The sequence below is a fragment of the Coregonus clupeaformis genome, chromosome 4 (genome assembly GCF_020615455.1).
Source record: "Coregonus clupeaformis isolate EN_2021a chromosome 4, ASM2061545v1, whole genome shotgun sequence".
NCBI lineage: Eukaryota > Metazoa > Chordata > Actinopteri > Salmoniformes > Salmonidae > Coregonus > Coregonus clupeaformis.
The window spans coordinates 23,210,523-23,227,984 of NC_059195.1; the positions used below are offsets into that span (position 1 = coordinate 23,210,523).

Consider the following 17,462-nt stretch of genomic DNA (forward strand, 5'->3'; position numbering starts at 1 on the left):
ATCTATGTTGTAGGGATGTAACTTTTCACCGATATGCATCGGTCCCCGATTCAAATGTTAAAGATAAGACTGCATCGGTCCGCAGACCCCTAACCGATCCAAATGTAGCATGCATCGGGCGGTCAGGAAATCTATTTAAATGTTACTAATTGCCAATTCATTAAAATGTTTTGCTCATATTACTTTCTTTCTAACTTCCGAAAATACCTCCCATCTTTTGTGACAATTGATGCGGCCTCCCCTTCAGTGTCGAACTAAGCATATAACTGTTGAGTCATTGATCTACAAGTCATTTTTGCATGCCGAACAACCCTAGGTAATATCAGTAGCCTAATCAAACTGTGCACTGTTCCCAGCTCCGTGCACTGACCAACGCGAGGTAGGCAGCCTGTTCCTGATCTTGCACATCTGCGCGGCACCTTAAGCATTCAAATGCTAAAATGGCTAGCCTGATATTAAGCTTCATTAGTTGAGTGACAACTTGCTAGGTTATTGTTACCAATGCACTATTATAAACTGGGTGGTTTGAGCCCTGAATGCTGATTAGCTGACAGCCGTGGTATATCAGACTCTATACCACGGGTATGACAAAACATGTATTTTTACTGCTCTAATTATGTTGGTAAGCAGTTTATAATAGCAATAAGGCACCTCGGGGGGTTGTGATATATGGCCAATATACCACAGCTAAGGCCGGTGTCCAGGCACTCTGCATTGCATCGTGCGTAAGAACAGTCTTTAGCCGTGGTATATTGGCCATATACCACACCCCCTCTGGCATTATTGCTTAATTGACAATGGTGTTATAAAAGTAAGCTACTGGAGAGACAACTCTCATCTGGCTATACCTGCTGAACGGGGCTTACAATCATTTTATTTTGATTGTTCAGGTTCACCATCCGCAATAGTTTCGGTCGTTTTGCTTTAAACAATCAGTGTACAGCAAACATTAGGAACACCTTCCTAATATTGAGTTGCGATTTTGAGATGGGGGGGGTGAAATCCAAAATCCATTCAAGGAGATGCACACAAACGCAGAAGTCAGCGCAGACAGATCCAGCTCATGAGCTCAATCAGCAGCAGATTTTAATTTAGAATGGAAAATGTTTATGCAGCAAAATGTTAGTGAATCGTATCGCATCAAACCGAATAATTTCAAACTAAAACGTATTGTTCCTGTATCGGAGCCCATGCATCTAGCTAGATACAGTGGGGAGAACAAGTATTTGATACACTGCAGATTTTGCAGGTTTTCCTACTTACAAAGCATGTAGAGGTCTGTAATTTTTATCATAGGTACACTTCAACTGTGAGAGACGGAATCTAAAACAAAAATCCAGAAAATCACATTGTATGATTTTTAAGTAATTATTTTGCAATGTATTGCATGACATAAGTATTTGATACATCAGAAAAGCAGAACTTAATATTTGGTACAGAAACCTTTGTTTGCAATTACAGAGATCATACGTTTCCTGTAGGTCTTGACCAGTTTGGCACACACTGCAGCAGGGATTTTGGCCCACTCCTCCATACAGACCTTCTCCAGATCCTTCAGGTTTCGGGGCTGTCGCTGGGCAATACGGACTTTTAGCTCCCTCCAAAGATTTTCTATTGGGTTCAGGTCTGGAGACTGGCTAGGCCACTCCAGGACCTTGAGATGCTTCTTACGGAGCCACTCCTTAGTTGCCCTGGCTGTATGTTTTGGGTCGTTGTCATGCTGGAAGACCCAGTCACGACCCATCTTCAATGCTCTTACTGAGGGAAGGAGGTTGTTGGCCAAGATCTCGCGATACATGGCCCCATCCATCCTCCCCTCAATACGGTGCAGTCGTCCTGTCCCCTTTGCAGAAAAGCATCCCCAAAGAATGATGTTTCCACTTCCATGTTTCATGGTTGGGATGGTGTTCTTGGGGTTGTACTCATCCTTCTTCTTCCTCCAATCACGGCGAGTGGAGTTTAGACCAAAAAGCTCTATTTTTGTCTCATCAGACCACATGACCTTCTCCCATTCCTCCTCTGGATCATCCAGATGGTCATTGGCAAACTTCAGACGGGCCTGGACATGCGCTGGCTTGAGCAGGGGGACCTTGGGTGCGCTGCAGGATTTTAATCCATGACGACGTAGTGTGTTACTAATGGTTTTCTTTGAGACTGTGGTCCCAGCTCTCTTCAGGTCATTGACCAGGTCCTGCCGTGTAGTTCTGGGCTGATCCCTCACCTTCCTCATGATCATTGATGCCCCACGAGGTGAGATCTTGCATGGAGCCCCAGACCGAGGGTGATTGACCGTCATCTTGAACTTCTTCCATTTTCTAATAATTGTGCCAACAGTTGTTGCCGTCTCACCAAGCTGCTTGCCTATTGTCCTGTAGCCCATCCCAGCCTTGTGCAGGTCTACAATTTTATCCCTGATGTCCTTACACAGCTCTCTGGTCTTGGCCATTGTGGAGAGGTTGGAGTCTGTTTGATTGAGTGTGTAGACAGGTGTCTTTTATACAGGTAACGAGTTCAAACAGGTGCAGTTAATACAGGTAATGAGTGGAGAACAGGAGGGCTTCTTAAAGAAAAACGAACAGGTCTGTGAGAGCTGGAATTCTTAATGGTTGGTAGGTGATCAAATAATTATGTCATGCAATACATTGCAAATTAATTACTTAAAAATCATACAATGTGATTTTCTGGATTTTTGTTTTAGATTCCGTCTCTCACAGTTGAAGTGTACCTATGATAAAAAGTACAGACCTCTACATGCTTTGTAAGTAGGAAAACTGCAAAATCGTCAGTGTATCAAATACTTGTTCTCCCCACTGTACGTAGCGAATCCTCTTGAAAGGGAAAGGTGCATATCCCTGCTATCTTGTGAATTCTCTATTGCTCCCTCTTTCACTCAACCTATTTTTTTTTGCTCTGACTTGGTCTGTCACTTCCTTTCTTGTTTTGCATCTCATTAACTGTCTTGACCCTCATATCTGATCAGTCTTAGTTTTTTTTTTTCTCTCTATCCAGGGGCTTCACAAAGGTCCAGGTTCACATTTGGCAGGTCCCAATGGAGAACACCCTTTCTCTTCTCCCTCCTCCCATCCCTCACAGGCCGCTGGCTCCAGTGATCAAATTCTAAATCAGGTCGGACATTCCACCGGGCCCTGCCCTGCCTCCTCTTCCTCCTTCTCCTCTTCGCTCCAGAGGGGCGGGGCCCCCAACCACCTCCACTCCGCCACCACTACCTCAGGGGCCCAAACCAAAGAGGCAACGCCTTCAGGAAGCAACAGCAGCAGTAGATTGGCTACCACCGCAGGAACGTCGCTCAGTCCCGGTACCACCGCCCCTACGCAGGGATTGGCTAATCACATCCAGCAGGGGGCGGTGACTACCACAGACAGCTTGTGGAGCCAATCCCAGCCCGGCTCTCCTCCTCCGGGCACACTCAGTTCAGACAATCCTCAACTCTCAGCCTTGCTCACGGGAAAAGCCAGTAATAAGGATGTTACTAACCACAATAAGAATAATAATCACGGTGGTGTTAATCAAGGAGCCACCATGGACAATAACATCAAGGTAAACAACATCCACCCCGGTGTCCACCACAGAGGTCCCAAACCCCTGTCGGAACACTCTGTGGCCTCCTCGCCCCTCTCAGCCATGTCCGCCTCCACCCCCTCCCCCCCGCGCTTCACCGACCCCCACCCCCCCACAGCCAACAGCCTCACCAGCCTTATCAGCAGCCCGTCCAACAGCGGGACCACCGGTACCGCCACCACTACCCCACAGGTCAACGGTAAGGGGCTAGAGGACTCTCGGAGCCCAGTGAAGGTGTTTCACAGCAGGCCGGCCCTGGCCCCATGGTCCTCAGTCTCCATCTACCCCAGCTCCAGCCAGGTGCTCAAAGCATGCAGGTAGGACATCATATCCTTCTGTCCCATCAGTCACATTTCATTTGCAGCCTTTTAAGTGCTTTTTGAAATAAGTGTATGGCCATAGGAGGGATGTTTCAAATGCTATGTGTTCTAATGCAATGTAGTGTCTTTTCCTTGTAAATGCCATACCAACTAGAACAGTGATATTCAAACTTTTTCAGCCGGGACCTCGTTTTTTCTCCCCAGAATATCTGGGGACCCCATTTTTGGGCTGGAATTTGACTCCAAATCTAATGACACAACCTTCAAATCTGCAAATAACCGTAAATTCATTATTTTCATCTCCTATCAAAATGAAAAGAAACCAATAAATACATTTACTTATTTTCTTCCTTCAAATTAGCTTTCTTGTATATTGTCCCATACAACAATCTGTACTCTTAATGTTATGTTCCAATTTTGGCGACCCCACTGCAATTCCCCCGCCAGCCCAACTTTTAATACCCTGAACTAGAGTCAACTGTCTGTGTCATATGGAGTTTACTGTGGTGGTCTCTGCTGACTGTTTGTTTTTGGTGAGAAAGCTGACTGTTTGGTTTGAGTTGCCACTTGAAGGTCTTGGTGCTGTAGCTGTCCAGCCTGGCCGTATTGGCCAGTTAGCCCCTAGCCTGGCCTGGCCTGTTTCAGTTCTGGGCTGCCAAATAGTTTATTTGTGGCCCACAGACTGTGGGGAGTGTGCTCTGATGTAGGTCAGGCCATCAGTGGGTTGGAGAGATGTTGTGCTGATGACTAGGTAGGTGGCTAATGTTTCCAAAGGGGTATATATGGTGTGTACAGCGAGTGGCCAGTAACTGACATGGCTGTAGAGCTACTGACCAGTAAGCCATGTGTACACAACCTGAGCCATAGGTGTTATTCTACTGTACATATGACTATATGACTGTAAGTCGCTTTGGATAAAAGCGTCTGCTAAATGGCATATTATTATTATTATTATTACTATAGCTTCGGTGAACCGCTACTCTAGGCTTCTTTCTCTTACTGAGCCTCATAGTACAGGTTCCAGTTTTTCTGTTTTAACGGGGATCTGTTTTAATTGTGCTCCACAGTGCTTGTCTGTCTAGATTCCAGACTCATTGTGTTGGCTTGTGCTGCTGCTATTAGCTGAAACATGGTTCATCTCAGTGTCATTGAGCAGCCAGACATGATCTCTATCTCTCTCTATTCCCCCCCCGTTCCTATGTCTTTAGGAACCTGGGGAAGAACGGCCTGTCCAACAGCAGTATCCTCCTGGAAAAGTGTCCCCCGCCCAGACCACCTCCGCCACCCTCTCCGTCACTGCCAAAGGACAAACTCAACCCCCCCACACCCAGCATCTACGTGAGTATACAGCCAGAAGGGTTTTTCATCATGTCTTGTTTGTTGGGATTTCATTACTTTTTACTTGCAACAGTAAATGTCGTTTTCATCCTGAAGTTTGTAGTTGCGTCCATCGCTGTCCCAGGAAAACCCCTGTGGCAAAGATCTTAGACTTCATTAGAACTGTCTAGTTTGCAAGTCAAAAGTCTAATCTGTGTGTGTTTCTCTCCCGTGGTGTATAGCTGGAGAATAAGAGGGATGCGTTCTTCCCTCCACTCCATCAGTTCTGTACCAACCCCTCCAACCCTGTCACCGTCATCAGAGGGCTGGCCGGGGCGCTCAAACTGGGTGAGTTTTACACACACACACACACACACACTGATGGTAATCCTATACTGTCATTACACACTACTGCTGGGGGCATTACACTTTGCTTACACACTCTAGCAAAACAAACATTAGTCTTCTGTCTAGTCCTGATTGGGATCTCATTAGAATTTTGCTTGAACGTTTCTCCCTTAAGGACAGAAATAAAAGCTTTGTGTGTCGGTACGCACTCATTTGCTTATGTGTGTGAGGGTGTGTGCGCTTGCGCTCATTCACTCGCTCACAGGCTTGGGTGGGTGGGGGTGTGGGTGTTGAACAACTTAACGTGTTGAACAACTTAACATGTATGACAACAGCACCACCTGCAAGCAGAGAGTGTCATTACATGTACAGTAATATAGCATCTGAAGTAAAGTAGCTAACTGCTGCCAAGAAAAGCTATTGGCTCCCTCACTTCATCAGCTAGCTCACTACTGCATCACTGTGCTGTAGCACACCACACACACACACTAGAAACTCACTCTGAATCATTGGATGGATAAATAGCTTTTAGTTCATTAAGCTAGTTCTTCTGAACTCTGTGTTTTACTGCTCTGGGAAAGACTGTGCAGCCATAGCCGAAATTGGCTGATTTTCACTGACAGATGTTTTGTTGTTGCCCATGCCAGTTGGGAGTGGTACTAAACATCACATTTACCTTTTTTCCACCCTTCTTTCTCTCCCTCCATCCTTCTCTCCCTCCATCCTTCTCTCCCTCCATCCTTCTCTCCACCCCTCTCCCACCATCCTCCCTCCATCCCACCCTTCTCCCCCCTCCCCTCTGTCAGACCTGGGTCTGTTCTCCACTAAGACCCTGGTGGAGGCAAACCCAGACCACCTGGTGGAGGTGCGGACCCAGCTGTCTCAGCCCACCGACGAGAACTGGGACCTGAGTGGCACAAGGAAGATGTGGCGCTGTCAGAGCAGCCAATCACACACCACCATTGCCAAGTATGCCCAGTACCAGGCCTCGTCCTTCCAGGAGTCACTACGGGTTAGTAGAGGGAGATGTACGCACACACACACACACACGTACACAAAACCACCACCATCATTGCCAAACACACTCAATACAAGGCCTTGTTGAATAGAAAGTTTTGAGTGGTATGTTTTGTGTGGGGTCATTTAAGGTTACCGACACGCACTCACCCACAGGCTCCTGTTCTCTGAGTGGTGTGTGTTCACTGGGCTGAGACGAACCCTTGTCAGGGAGCTGTCAGACAGTCACTGAATATTCACATGGTCACTCCTGACGTAGCTTTGTCACTTAAACAGAAAATCTTCCCAGCTTAGAATGTTTGTTATACTGCTATCCATTTACTGAAATCACACAATGAACAGCTCCAAATAAACCTATATTAAATGTATTTTCCAGGAGGAGAATGAGAAGAAGAAGGAGCTGGAGGCAGAGGCAGCCAATGCAGAGAGGTACGACGTCTCTCTCTGTCTGTCTGTAGGCATGCATTGTGTGATATCTCTCTGCTCTGTCTAAACTACATCTCCCATGATCCCACAGTGCGACGCGGCGGAGGAAAGGGCCCTTCAAACACATCAAGTTTGGCACCAACATCGACCTGTCTGACGAGAGAAAGTAAGTGTTCCACCCAATATTATGTGGTTCTGTTCATGAAATAGACTACTGATGTTTTGTCTTTAATATGACAATTTTCATATAAACAAGATTATAGCCTGGTCCCAAAACAACCCTTGTCCTTTCACCTATCCAGTCCCTTCAGATTTATAAACACAGAAGGCGTATGTCCTAGGTAGAAGGACTGGGCATTGGTATCATAAAGAGGATCCCTCAGGTTGGGAGCGGTGTGTGTCTGTGCTGTAGTGTTGACCTCTGACCCTTGCTCTGTGACCTCCTCCCAGGTGGAAGCTGCAGCTGCAGGAGCTCAGTAAGCTGCCAGCCTTTGCCAGGGTGGTGTCTGCTGGCAACCTGCTCAGCCACATAGGACACACCATCCTGGGCATGAACACTGTCCAGCTCTACATGAAGGTCCCCGGGAGCAGGACGCCAGGTTAGACACACACAGCGAGAGGCACACATGCCGCAGAGACACCCACCCACATGCATTAACACACACGTCCACACACATAATGTTTTCTTCTAGTAACTGTACTGTGTTTTGTTTTACAAGGTATTTGTGTCTTGTCTTTTAGGTCACCAGGAGAACAACAATTTCTGTTCAGTGAACATCAACATTGGCCCGGGGGACTGTGAGTGGTTTGCTGTGCCCGAACATTACTGGGGAATCATCAACGACTTCTGTGAAAAGTACGTAAACAAATATCTCCTACCTCTAACCCAAAACAAAGTTGATATGCTACCTCTGTCTCTTTACAGCCAGTGCAGTCTGTAAGGTTAGAGATGTCTTAACTCAAGTCTAACTCCGATTTAAGTGGTGTACTTGGCACCAATAAAATGAAAGTGAATATCTCGTCTTTTCATTCATTGCAAATGTACATTTTATTTTTTATTTTTGAACTACCCAGAGTATGAGTAGGGGTCTTCAGAGTATGAGCGAGTGTCCATGTGCGTCCTCTGTTTCTAAGATCGGATGTGTGTGTCTGTCCTGCAGGAACAACATAAACTTCCTGATGGGCTCATGGTGGCCCAACCTGGAGGACCTGTACGAGGCAGACGTCCCTGTCTACCGCTTCATCCAGCGTCCCGGAGACCTGGTGTGGCTCAACACAGGCACCGTCCACTGGGTCCAGGCCATCGGCTGGTGCAACAACATCGCCTGGAACGTAGGACCTCTCACCGGTAAGACCGGGAGGGATATGGAGAACAGAGGGATATGCTTAAAATGGGAATACACGGTTGTTTTATGTAGAATTTGTTGGGAAATCATTCAAAGATGATATATGGATGCTGATTTGGCGTGGACTGACACTTTGAGATCGATGACCGACCAGCTCGATTCGGTCTTATGTAACAACATTTTTATGGTGTTTTTTACATTGGATAAAAGTAGAGACTCCGAGCTAGAAAATGGTACACTACAGTTGAGAAACAATGAGAAAGTCACCCATGATTCACCAAATGATATTTTGAAGGAGGAAACAAAGTACTTTAAGAATATGTTTTATTTTCAGTCGCCTCCATCTCCTCTAACTGAAGCAAATTGTAGAGATTTTTTTTGTATTGATAATGTAAAATTAACAGCCATACAGAAAGACTCATGTGAAGGTGAAATTACAGAGGAGGAACTTCTGGATGCAATTAAAGACTTTAAGTCAGGGAAAACTCCAGGGTTGGATGGCATACCAGTTGAGGTATACCAAACCTTTTTTGATATACTCAGAGGACCGTTATTAGCATGTTTTAACCACTCCTATGTAAATGGTAGATTATCAGACACTCAAGAAGATGGTCTGATTTAATTATTACTGAAACAGGATACAAGTGGAAAATAAAAAAATTAGAGGCCCCTTACACTTCAATGTTGTGATGCAAAAATTCTAGCAAAATGTATAGCTCATAGAATTAAAAAGGTATTGTCGGACATTATTCATTCTAATCAGACAGGTTTTTTACATGGGCGATACATTGGAGATAATATAAGGCAAGTACTGGAAACAATAGAACTCTTCGAAAAGGCATTTGATAAAGTACAACGGGGGTTTATACAGTGGGGGAAAAAAGTATTTAGTCAGCCACCAATTGTGCAAGTTCTCCCACTTAAAAAGATGAGAGAGGCCTGTAATTTTCATCATAGGTACACGTCAACTATGACAGACAAATTGAGAAAAAAAATCCAGAAAATCACATTGTAGGATTTTTAATGAATTTATTTGCAAATTATGGTGGAAAATAAGTATTTGGTCACCCTCAAACAAGCAAGATTTCTGGCTCTCACAGACCTGTAACTTCTTCTTTAAGAGGCTCCTCTGTTCTCCACTCGTTACCTGTATTAATGGCACCTGTTTGAACTTGTTATCAGTATAAAAGACACCTGTCCACAACCTCAAACAGTCACACTCCAAACTCCACTATGGCCAAGACCAAAGAGCTGTCAAAGGACACCAGAAACAAAATTGTAGACCTGCACCAGGCTGGGAAGACTGAATCTGCAATAGGTAAGCAGCTTAGTTTGAAGAAATCAACTGTGGGAGCAATTATTAGGAAATGGAAGACATACAAGACCACTGATAATCTCCCTCGATCTGGGGCTCCACGCAAGATCTCACCCCGTGGGGTCAAAATGATCACAAGAACGGTGAGCAAAAATCCCAGAACCACATGGGGGGGCCTAGTGAATGACCTGTAGAGAGCTGGGACCAAAGTAACAAAGCCTACCATCAGTAACACACTACGCCGCCAGGGACTCAAATCCTGCAGTGCCAGACGTGTCCCCCTGCTTAAGCCAGTACATGTCCCGGCCCGTCTGAAGTTTGCTAGAGTGCATTTGGATGATCCAGAAGAGGATTGGGAGAATGTCATATGGTCAGATGAAACCAAAATAGAACCTTTTGGTAAAAACTCAACTCGTCGTGTTTGGAGGACAAAGAATGCTGAGTTGCATCCAAAGAACACCATACCTACTGTGAAGCAGGGGGGTGGAAACATCATGCTTTGTGCCTGTTTTTCTGCAAAGGGACCAGGACGACTGATCCGTGTAAAGGAAAGAATGAATGGGGCCATGTATCGTGAGATTTTGAGTGAAAACCTCCTTCCATCAGCAAGGGCATTGAAGATGAAACGTGGCTGGGTCTTTCAGCATGACAATGATCCCAAACACACTGCCCGGGCAACGAAGGAGTGGCTTCGTAAGAAGCATTTCAAGGTCCTGGAGTGGCCTAGCCAGTCTCCAGATCTCAACCCCATGGAAAATCTTTGGATGGAGTTGAAAGTCCGTGTTGCCCAGCGACAGCCCCAAAGCATCACTGCTCTAGAGGAGATCTGCATGGAGGAATGGGCCAAAATACCAGCAACAGTGTGTGAAAACCTTGTGAAGACTTACAGAAAACGTTTGACCTGTGTCATTGCCAACAAAGGGTATATAACAAAGTATTGAGAAACTTTTGTTATTGACCAAATACTTATTTTTTACCATAATTTGCAATTTAATTAATTAAAAATCCTACAATGTGATTTTCTGGATTTTCTTTTCTCATTTTGTATGTCATAGTTGACGTGTACCTATGATGAAAATTACAGGCCTCTCATCTTTTTAAGTGGGAGAACTTGCTGACTAAATACTTTTTCCCCCCACTGTATATAAATGCCTGGAGCATTTCAATTTTGGACAATCTCTTATAAATTGGGTTAAAATCATGTATAGTAACCCTAGGTGTAAAATAGTAAATAATGGCTATTTCTCAGAAAGTTTTAAACTGTCAAGAGGAGTGAAACAAGGTTGTCCAAGATCGGCATATCTATTTATTATTGCCATCGAGATGTTAGCTATTAAAATCAGATCCAACAATAATATCAAGGGATTAGAAATCCAGGGCTTAAAAACAAAGGTGTCATTGTACGCTGATGATTCATGTTTTCTTTTAAATCCACAACTTGAATCCCTCCACAGCCTCATAGAGGATCTAGATACATTTTCTAACCTCTCTGGATTACAACCAAATTATGATAAATGTAGGTATCGGATCACAAAAAAATAAAAATGTTACATTACCATGTAGTTTACCAATAAAATGGTCTGATGGTGATATGGATATACTCGGAATACATATCCCAAATGAAATAAATGATATCACTCCAATTCATTTTAATAGAAAGTTAGCAAAAATAGATAAAATCTCGCTACCATGGAAAGGTAAATACCTGTCAATTTGTGGAAAAATCACCCTGATTTAACTCTTTTTGGTATTATCCCAGTTTACCTACTTGCTTATGGTCTTGCCTACGCCCAGCGAACAGTTTTTTAAATTATATGAGATAAAAATATTCCATTTGATTTGGAACGACAAGCCAGACAAAATTAAACAGGCCTATTTATATAATGAATATGAATTCGGAGGACAGAAATGATTAAATATTAAAGCATTAGACCTGTCACTAAAAGCTTCAGTCTTACAAAAGTTATAATAATAATAATAATAATAATAATAATATGCCATTTAGCAGACGCTTTTATCCAAAGCGACTTACAGTCATGCGTGCATACATTTTTGTGTATGGGTGGTCCCGGGGATCGAACCCACTACCTTGGCGTTACAAGCGCCGTGCTCTACCAGCTGAGCTACAGAGGACTTAAATCCGAACTGTTTCTCTAGCAAATTAGTAAAATTGTCTCACCCAATGTTCAAGAATGGCTTCTTTCCCTTCATTCAGATTACAACCTCTCACTTTAAGTTATTTGAAAAGGAAATAATCTCCCAAATATCACTATTTCTAAAACAAGCCATAGAAAGTTGGTTGCAATTTCAATTTAATCCTCCAGAAACGACAGAACAAATAATGCAACAAATATTGTGGGTAAACTCAAATATACTAATTGATAAACCCTTTTTTGACAAAATGTTTAAAAAAGGTATAATCTTCGTAAATGTTATTATCGGTAGGACTGGTGGAGTTATGTCGCACATGCAGCTAACAAAAACATATGGAAATGTCTGCTCTACCCAAAATAACAACCAAATAATTGCAGCATTACAGCAAAAATGGAAAAGGAAAGTGGAAGGGGGAAAAAGTAAGGAACTTGTCTGTTGGCCTTGCATTAAAGATTATAATTGGTTAAAGAAAATTGTGATAAATTAAAACGTATACCAGTTTCATTTAAGGACCAAAGGATTGACAGCCGTCCCATATAGATTGCAAAATAGTTGGGAAGAGATTTTTGACGTACCGATTCGATGGCATAGTGTTTATGAATTGATACGCAAAACGACGCCGGATTCAAAACTTAGAATATTTCAATTAAAATTATTATATAAAATTCTTGCGACCAATAGAATGTTATTTATATGGGGGATACAATCTTCCCAGCTCTGCAGATTTTGCTGTGAAGAGACATTTACATTACATTTGACATTTTAGTCATTTAGCAGACGCTCTTATCCAGAGTGAGTGCATACATTTTTCATACTTGAATTTTTCAAATTTGAATCCACATGTGACATTTTATGTCATTACGTGAAAATCCATGTGAAACTTCATGTGAAATATTAGATCATTTGTTTTGGTACTGTCCATTTGTAGCTTGTTTTTGGACACAGGTCCAGGAATGGCTAAAGGATTGCAATATTTACCTGGAGCTAACCCTGCAGATAGCACTACTGGGTGATCTGAAAAGTCATAGTCAATCGATCAATAATATAATAATACTTTTAGCAAAAATGTTTATTTTCAATTTACGATCTGTAGAAACAATGAGAACAGAAAGGTTCAGAACTTTTGTAAAACATCACAGTACAGTTGAAAAATATATGGCAAATAGAAATCCAATATGGATGGTGTTAAGAGATAGATGGGAGGTGTTGAATGGAGCTGAAGGATGGGACTAATAACAACAACTAATAACAACAAGATAACTAATGTAAAGCATACTGTGTCCTTAATAACTATATAGGTTATAGGTTGAGCGCTTTTGTGAAAGAGCACAGTTATTAAAATATGGCATATAGAAGCAAACCAGATGGACATCATGAAAATGATCGGAGGAAGTTCAGGAATAAAAACAAACAAAATATAATTATTGTAGAACTTGACTGTGTCCATAAAATGTATATAGAATGTATGGTCTGGAAGTAGAGGCCTAAGCATTGTTGTTCACTAGTTTACTTCAATTGGGGAACGGGTGGTGGGGTTGGAAAGTAATGAAGGGAAATATAATTTAAAAAAGGATATGTGTATGTGTATGGATGGATGGATGTATATATGTATGTATGTATGTATGTATATATATGTGTGTATGTGTATGTGTGTGTATATATGTGTATGTGTGTGTACAGTGAGGGAAAAAAGTATTTGATCCCCTGCTGATTTTGCACGTTTGCCCACTGACAAAGAAATGATCAGTCTATAATTTGAATGGTAGGTTTATTTGAACAGTGAGAGACTGAATAACAAAAAAATTATCCAGAAAAACGCATGTCAAAACTGTTATAAATTCATTTGCATTTTAATGAGGGAAATAAGTATTTGACCCCCCTCAATCAGAGATTTCTGGCTCCCAGGTGTCTTTTATACAGGTAACGAGCTGAGATTAGGAGCACACTCTTAAAGGGAGTGCTCCTAATCTCAGTTTGTTACTTGTATAAAAGACACCTGTCCACAGAAGCAATCAATCAATCAGATTCCAAACTCTCCACCATGGCCAAGACCAAAGAGCTCTCCAAGGATGTCAGGGACAAGATTGTAGACCTACATAAGGCTGGAATGGGCTACAAGACCATCGCAAAGCAGCTTGGTGAGAAGATGACAACAGTTGGTGCGATTATTCGCAAATGGAAGAAACACAAAAGAACTGTCAATCTCCCTCGGCCTGGGGCTCCATGCAAGATCTCAACTCGTGGAGTTGCAATGATCATGAGAACGGTGAGGAATCAGCCCAGAACTACACGGGAGGATCTTGTCAATGATCTCAAGGCAGCTGGGACCATAGTCACCAAGAAAACAATTGGTAACACACTACGCCGTGAAGCACTGAAATCCTGCAGCGCCCGCAAGGTCCCCCTGCTCAAGAAAGCACATATACAGGGCCGTCTGAAGTTTGCCAATGAACATCTGAATGATTCAGAGGAGAACTGGGTGAAAGTGTTGTGGTCAGATGAGACCAAAATCGAGCTCTTTGGCATCAACTCAACTCGCCGTGTTTGGAGGAGGAGGAATGCTGCCTATGACCCCAAGAACACCATCCCCACCGTCAAACATGGAGGTGGAAACATTATGCTTTGGGGGTGTTTTTCTGCAAAGGGGACAGGACAACTTCAGCCAGGGCATTGAAAATGGGTCGTGGATGGGTACTCCAGCATGACAATGACCCAAAACACACGCCACGGCAACAAAGGAGTGGCTCAAGAAGAGGCACATTAAGGTCCTGGAGTGGCCTAGCCAGTCTCCAGGCCTAAATCTCATAGAAAATCTCTGGAGGGAGCTGAAGGTTCGAGTTGCCAAACGTCAGCCTCGAAACCTTAATGACTTGGAGAAGATCTGCAAAGAGGAGTGGAACAAAATTCCTCCTGAGATGTGTGCAAATCTGGTGGCCAACTACAAGAAACGTCTGACCTCTGTGATTGCCAACAAGGGTTTTGCCACCAAGTACTAAGTCATGTTTTGCACAGGGGTTAAATACTTATTTTCCTCATTAAAATGCTAATCAATTTATAACATTTTTGACATGTGTTTTTCTGGATTTTTTTGTTGTTATTCTGTCTCTCACTGTTCAAATAAACCTACCATTAAAATTATAGACTGATCATGTCTTTGTCAGTGGGCAAACGTACAAAATCAGCAGGGGATCAAATACTTTTTTCCCTCACTGTATGTATGTATATGTATATATATATATATGTGTGTATATGTATAAGTATATACAGTGGGGAGAACAAGTATTTGATACACTGCCGATTTTGCAGGTTTTCCTACTTACAAAGCATGTAGAGGTCTGTAATTTTTATAATAGGTACACTTCAACTGTGAGAGACGGAATCTAAAACAAAAATCCAGAAAATCACATTGTATGATTTTTAAGTAATTAATTTGCATTTTATTGCATGATATAAGTATTTGATCACCTACCAACCAGTAAGAATTCCGGCTCTCACAGACCTGTTAGTTTTTCTTTAAGAAGCCCTCCTGTTCTCCACTCATTACCTGTATTAACTGCACCTGTTTGAACTCGTTACCTGTATAAAAGACACCTGTCCACACACTCAATCAAACAGACTCCAACATCTCCACAATGGCCAAGACCAGAGAGCTGTGTAAGGACATCAGGGATAAAATTGTAGACCTGCACAAGGCTGGGATGGGCTACAGGACAATAGGCAAGCAGCTTGGTGAGAAGGCAACAACTGTTGGCGCAATTATTAGAAAATGGAAGAAGTTCAAGATGACGGTCAATCACCCTCGGTCTGGGGCTCCATGCAAGATCTCACCTCGTGGGGCATCAATGATCATGAGGAAGGTGAGGGATCAGCCCAGAACTACACGGCAGGACCTGGTCAATGACCTGAAGAGAGCTGGGACCACAATCTCAAAGAAAACCATTAGTAACACACTACGCCGTCATGGATTAAAATCCTGCAGCACACGCAAGGTCCCCCTGCTCAAGCCAGCGCATGTCCAGGCCCGTCTGAAGTTTGCCAATGACCATCTGGATGATCCAGAGGAGGAATGGGAGAAGGTCATGTGGTCTGATGAGACAAAAATATAACTTTTTGGTCTAAACTCCACTCGCCGTGTTTGGAGGAAGAAGAAGGAAGAGTACAACCCCAAGAACACCATCCCAACCGTGAAGCATGGAGGTGGAAACATCATTCTTTGGGGATGCTTTTCTGCAAAGGGGACAGGAGAACTGCACCGTATTGAGGGGAGGATGGATGGGGCCATGTATCGCGAGATCTTGGCCAACAACCTCCTTCCCTCAGTAAGAGCATTGAAGATGGGTCATGGCTGGGTCTTCCAGCATGACAACGACCCAAAACACACAACCAGGGCAACTAAGGAGTGGCTCCGTAAGAAGCATCTCAAGGTCCGAGAGTGGCCTAGCCAGTCTCCAGACCTGAACCCAATAGAAAATCTTTGGAGTGAGCTGAAAGTCCGTATTGCCCAGCGACATCCCCGAAACCTGAAGGATCTGGAGAAGGTCTGTATGGAGGAGTGGGCCAAAATCCCTGCTGCAGTGTGTGCAAACCTGGTCAAGACCTACAGGAAACGTATGATCTCTGTAATTGCAAACAAAGGTTTCTGTACCAAATATTAAGTTCTGCTTTTCTGATGTATCAAATACTTATGTCATGCAATAAAATGCAAATTAATTACTTAAAAATCATACAATGTGATTTTCTGGACCTCTACATGCTTTGTAAGTAGGAAAACCTGCAAAATCGGCAGTGTATCAAATACTTGTTCTCCCCACTGTATGTATATATGTATATGTATATGTGTGTGTGTGTGTGTTGTGTGTGTGTGTGTGTGTGTGTGTATATATATATTTGCGAGATAAAAAACATATGGGGGATTGGAAGTGATGCAGACAATTACATTGATGGAAGTTACAATCTATCTGAAATATTAAAGCTGATCTACCCCCTAAAAAAACAAACAAACAAAAAAACAACAATGAGAAAGTAATTCTACTTTGAAAGTTGATAAACTTGTAACCCCACTTTTGAGAAAATGGCCTTGAATGTTTTGGTACACCTACTGGAGAGCTTTTCTTTGTCTACACCCATTCAGCATCTTTCACACCCGCTTAAGCCTTAGCCCCACACATCTCTTTAAGGATTCACATGTGAGGTGGTATGCTGAACAACCAAAGATTTCAAGACTAAAGGCTGGTTTATACTACGTCTATCGACATGTCTGTATACAGTTGTCGCAGTGACATCATAAATATTCGATTGTCGTCCGACATCAAATTTACAGTGCATTTGGAAAGTATTCAGACCACTTCCCTTTTTCCACATTTTGTTACGTTACAGCCTTATTCTAAAATTGATTTTAAAAAAAATAATCATCATCAATCTGCACACAATACCCCATAATGTCAAAGCGAAAACCACGTTTTTAGAAATGTTTGCAAATTTATTAAAAATAAAAAACAGAAATACCTTATTTACCTAAGTATTCAGACCCTTTGCTATGAGACTCGAAATTGAGCTCCGGTGCATCCTGTTTCCATTGATCATCCTTGAGATGTTTCTAAAACTTGATTGGAGTCCACCTGTGGTAAATTAAATTGATTG

At 42.8% G+C, this 17,462-nt stretch overlaps 1 protein-coding gene across 6 annotated transcripts in view; it reads left to right on the forward strand.

The window, feature by feature from the left end:
* Nucleotides 1-17,462, forward strand: part of kdm6a (lysine (K)-specific demethylase 6A) — a 98,983-nt gene that overhangs the window by 75,061 nt on the left and 6,460 nt on the right. For all 6 annotated transcript variants that reach the window (XM_045210816.1, XM_045210829.1, XM_041868460.2 and 3 more), the window contains 9 exons: nt 3,010-3,896; nt 5,108-5,237; nt 5,459-5,564; nt 6,371-6,576; nt 6,958-7,010; nt 7,099-7,173; nt 7,458-7,606; nt 7,749-7,863; nt 8,168-8,355. In XM_045210816.1, the coding sequence (XP_045066751.1) occupies nt 3,010-3,896; nt 5,108-5,237; nt 5,459-5,564; nt 6,371-6,576; nt 6,958-7,010; nt 7,099-7,173; nt 7,458-7,606; nt 7,749-7,863; nt 8,168-8,355 (1,909 nt within the window). The remainder of the gene's footprint in view (nt 1-3,009; nt 3,897-5,107; nt 5,238-5,458; nt 5,565-6,370; nt 6,577-6,957; nt 7,011-7,098; nt 7,174-7,457; nt 7,607-7,748; nt 7,864-8,167; nt 8,356-17,462) is intronic.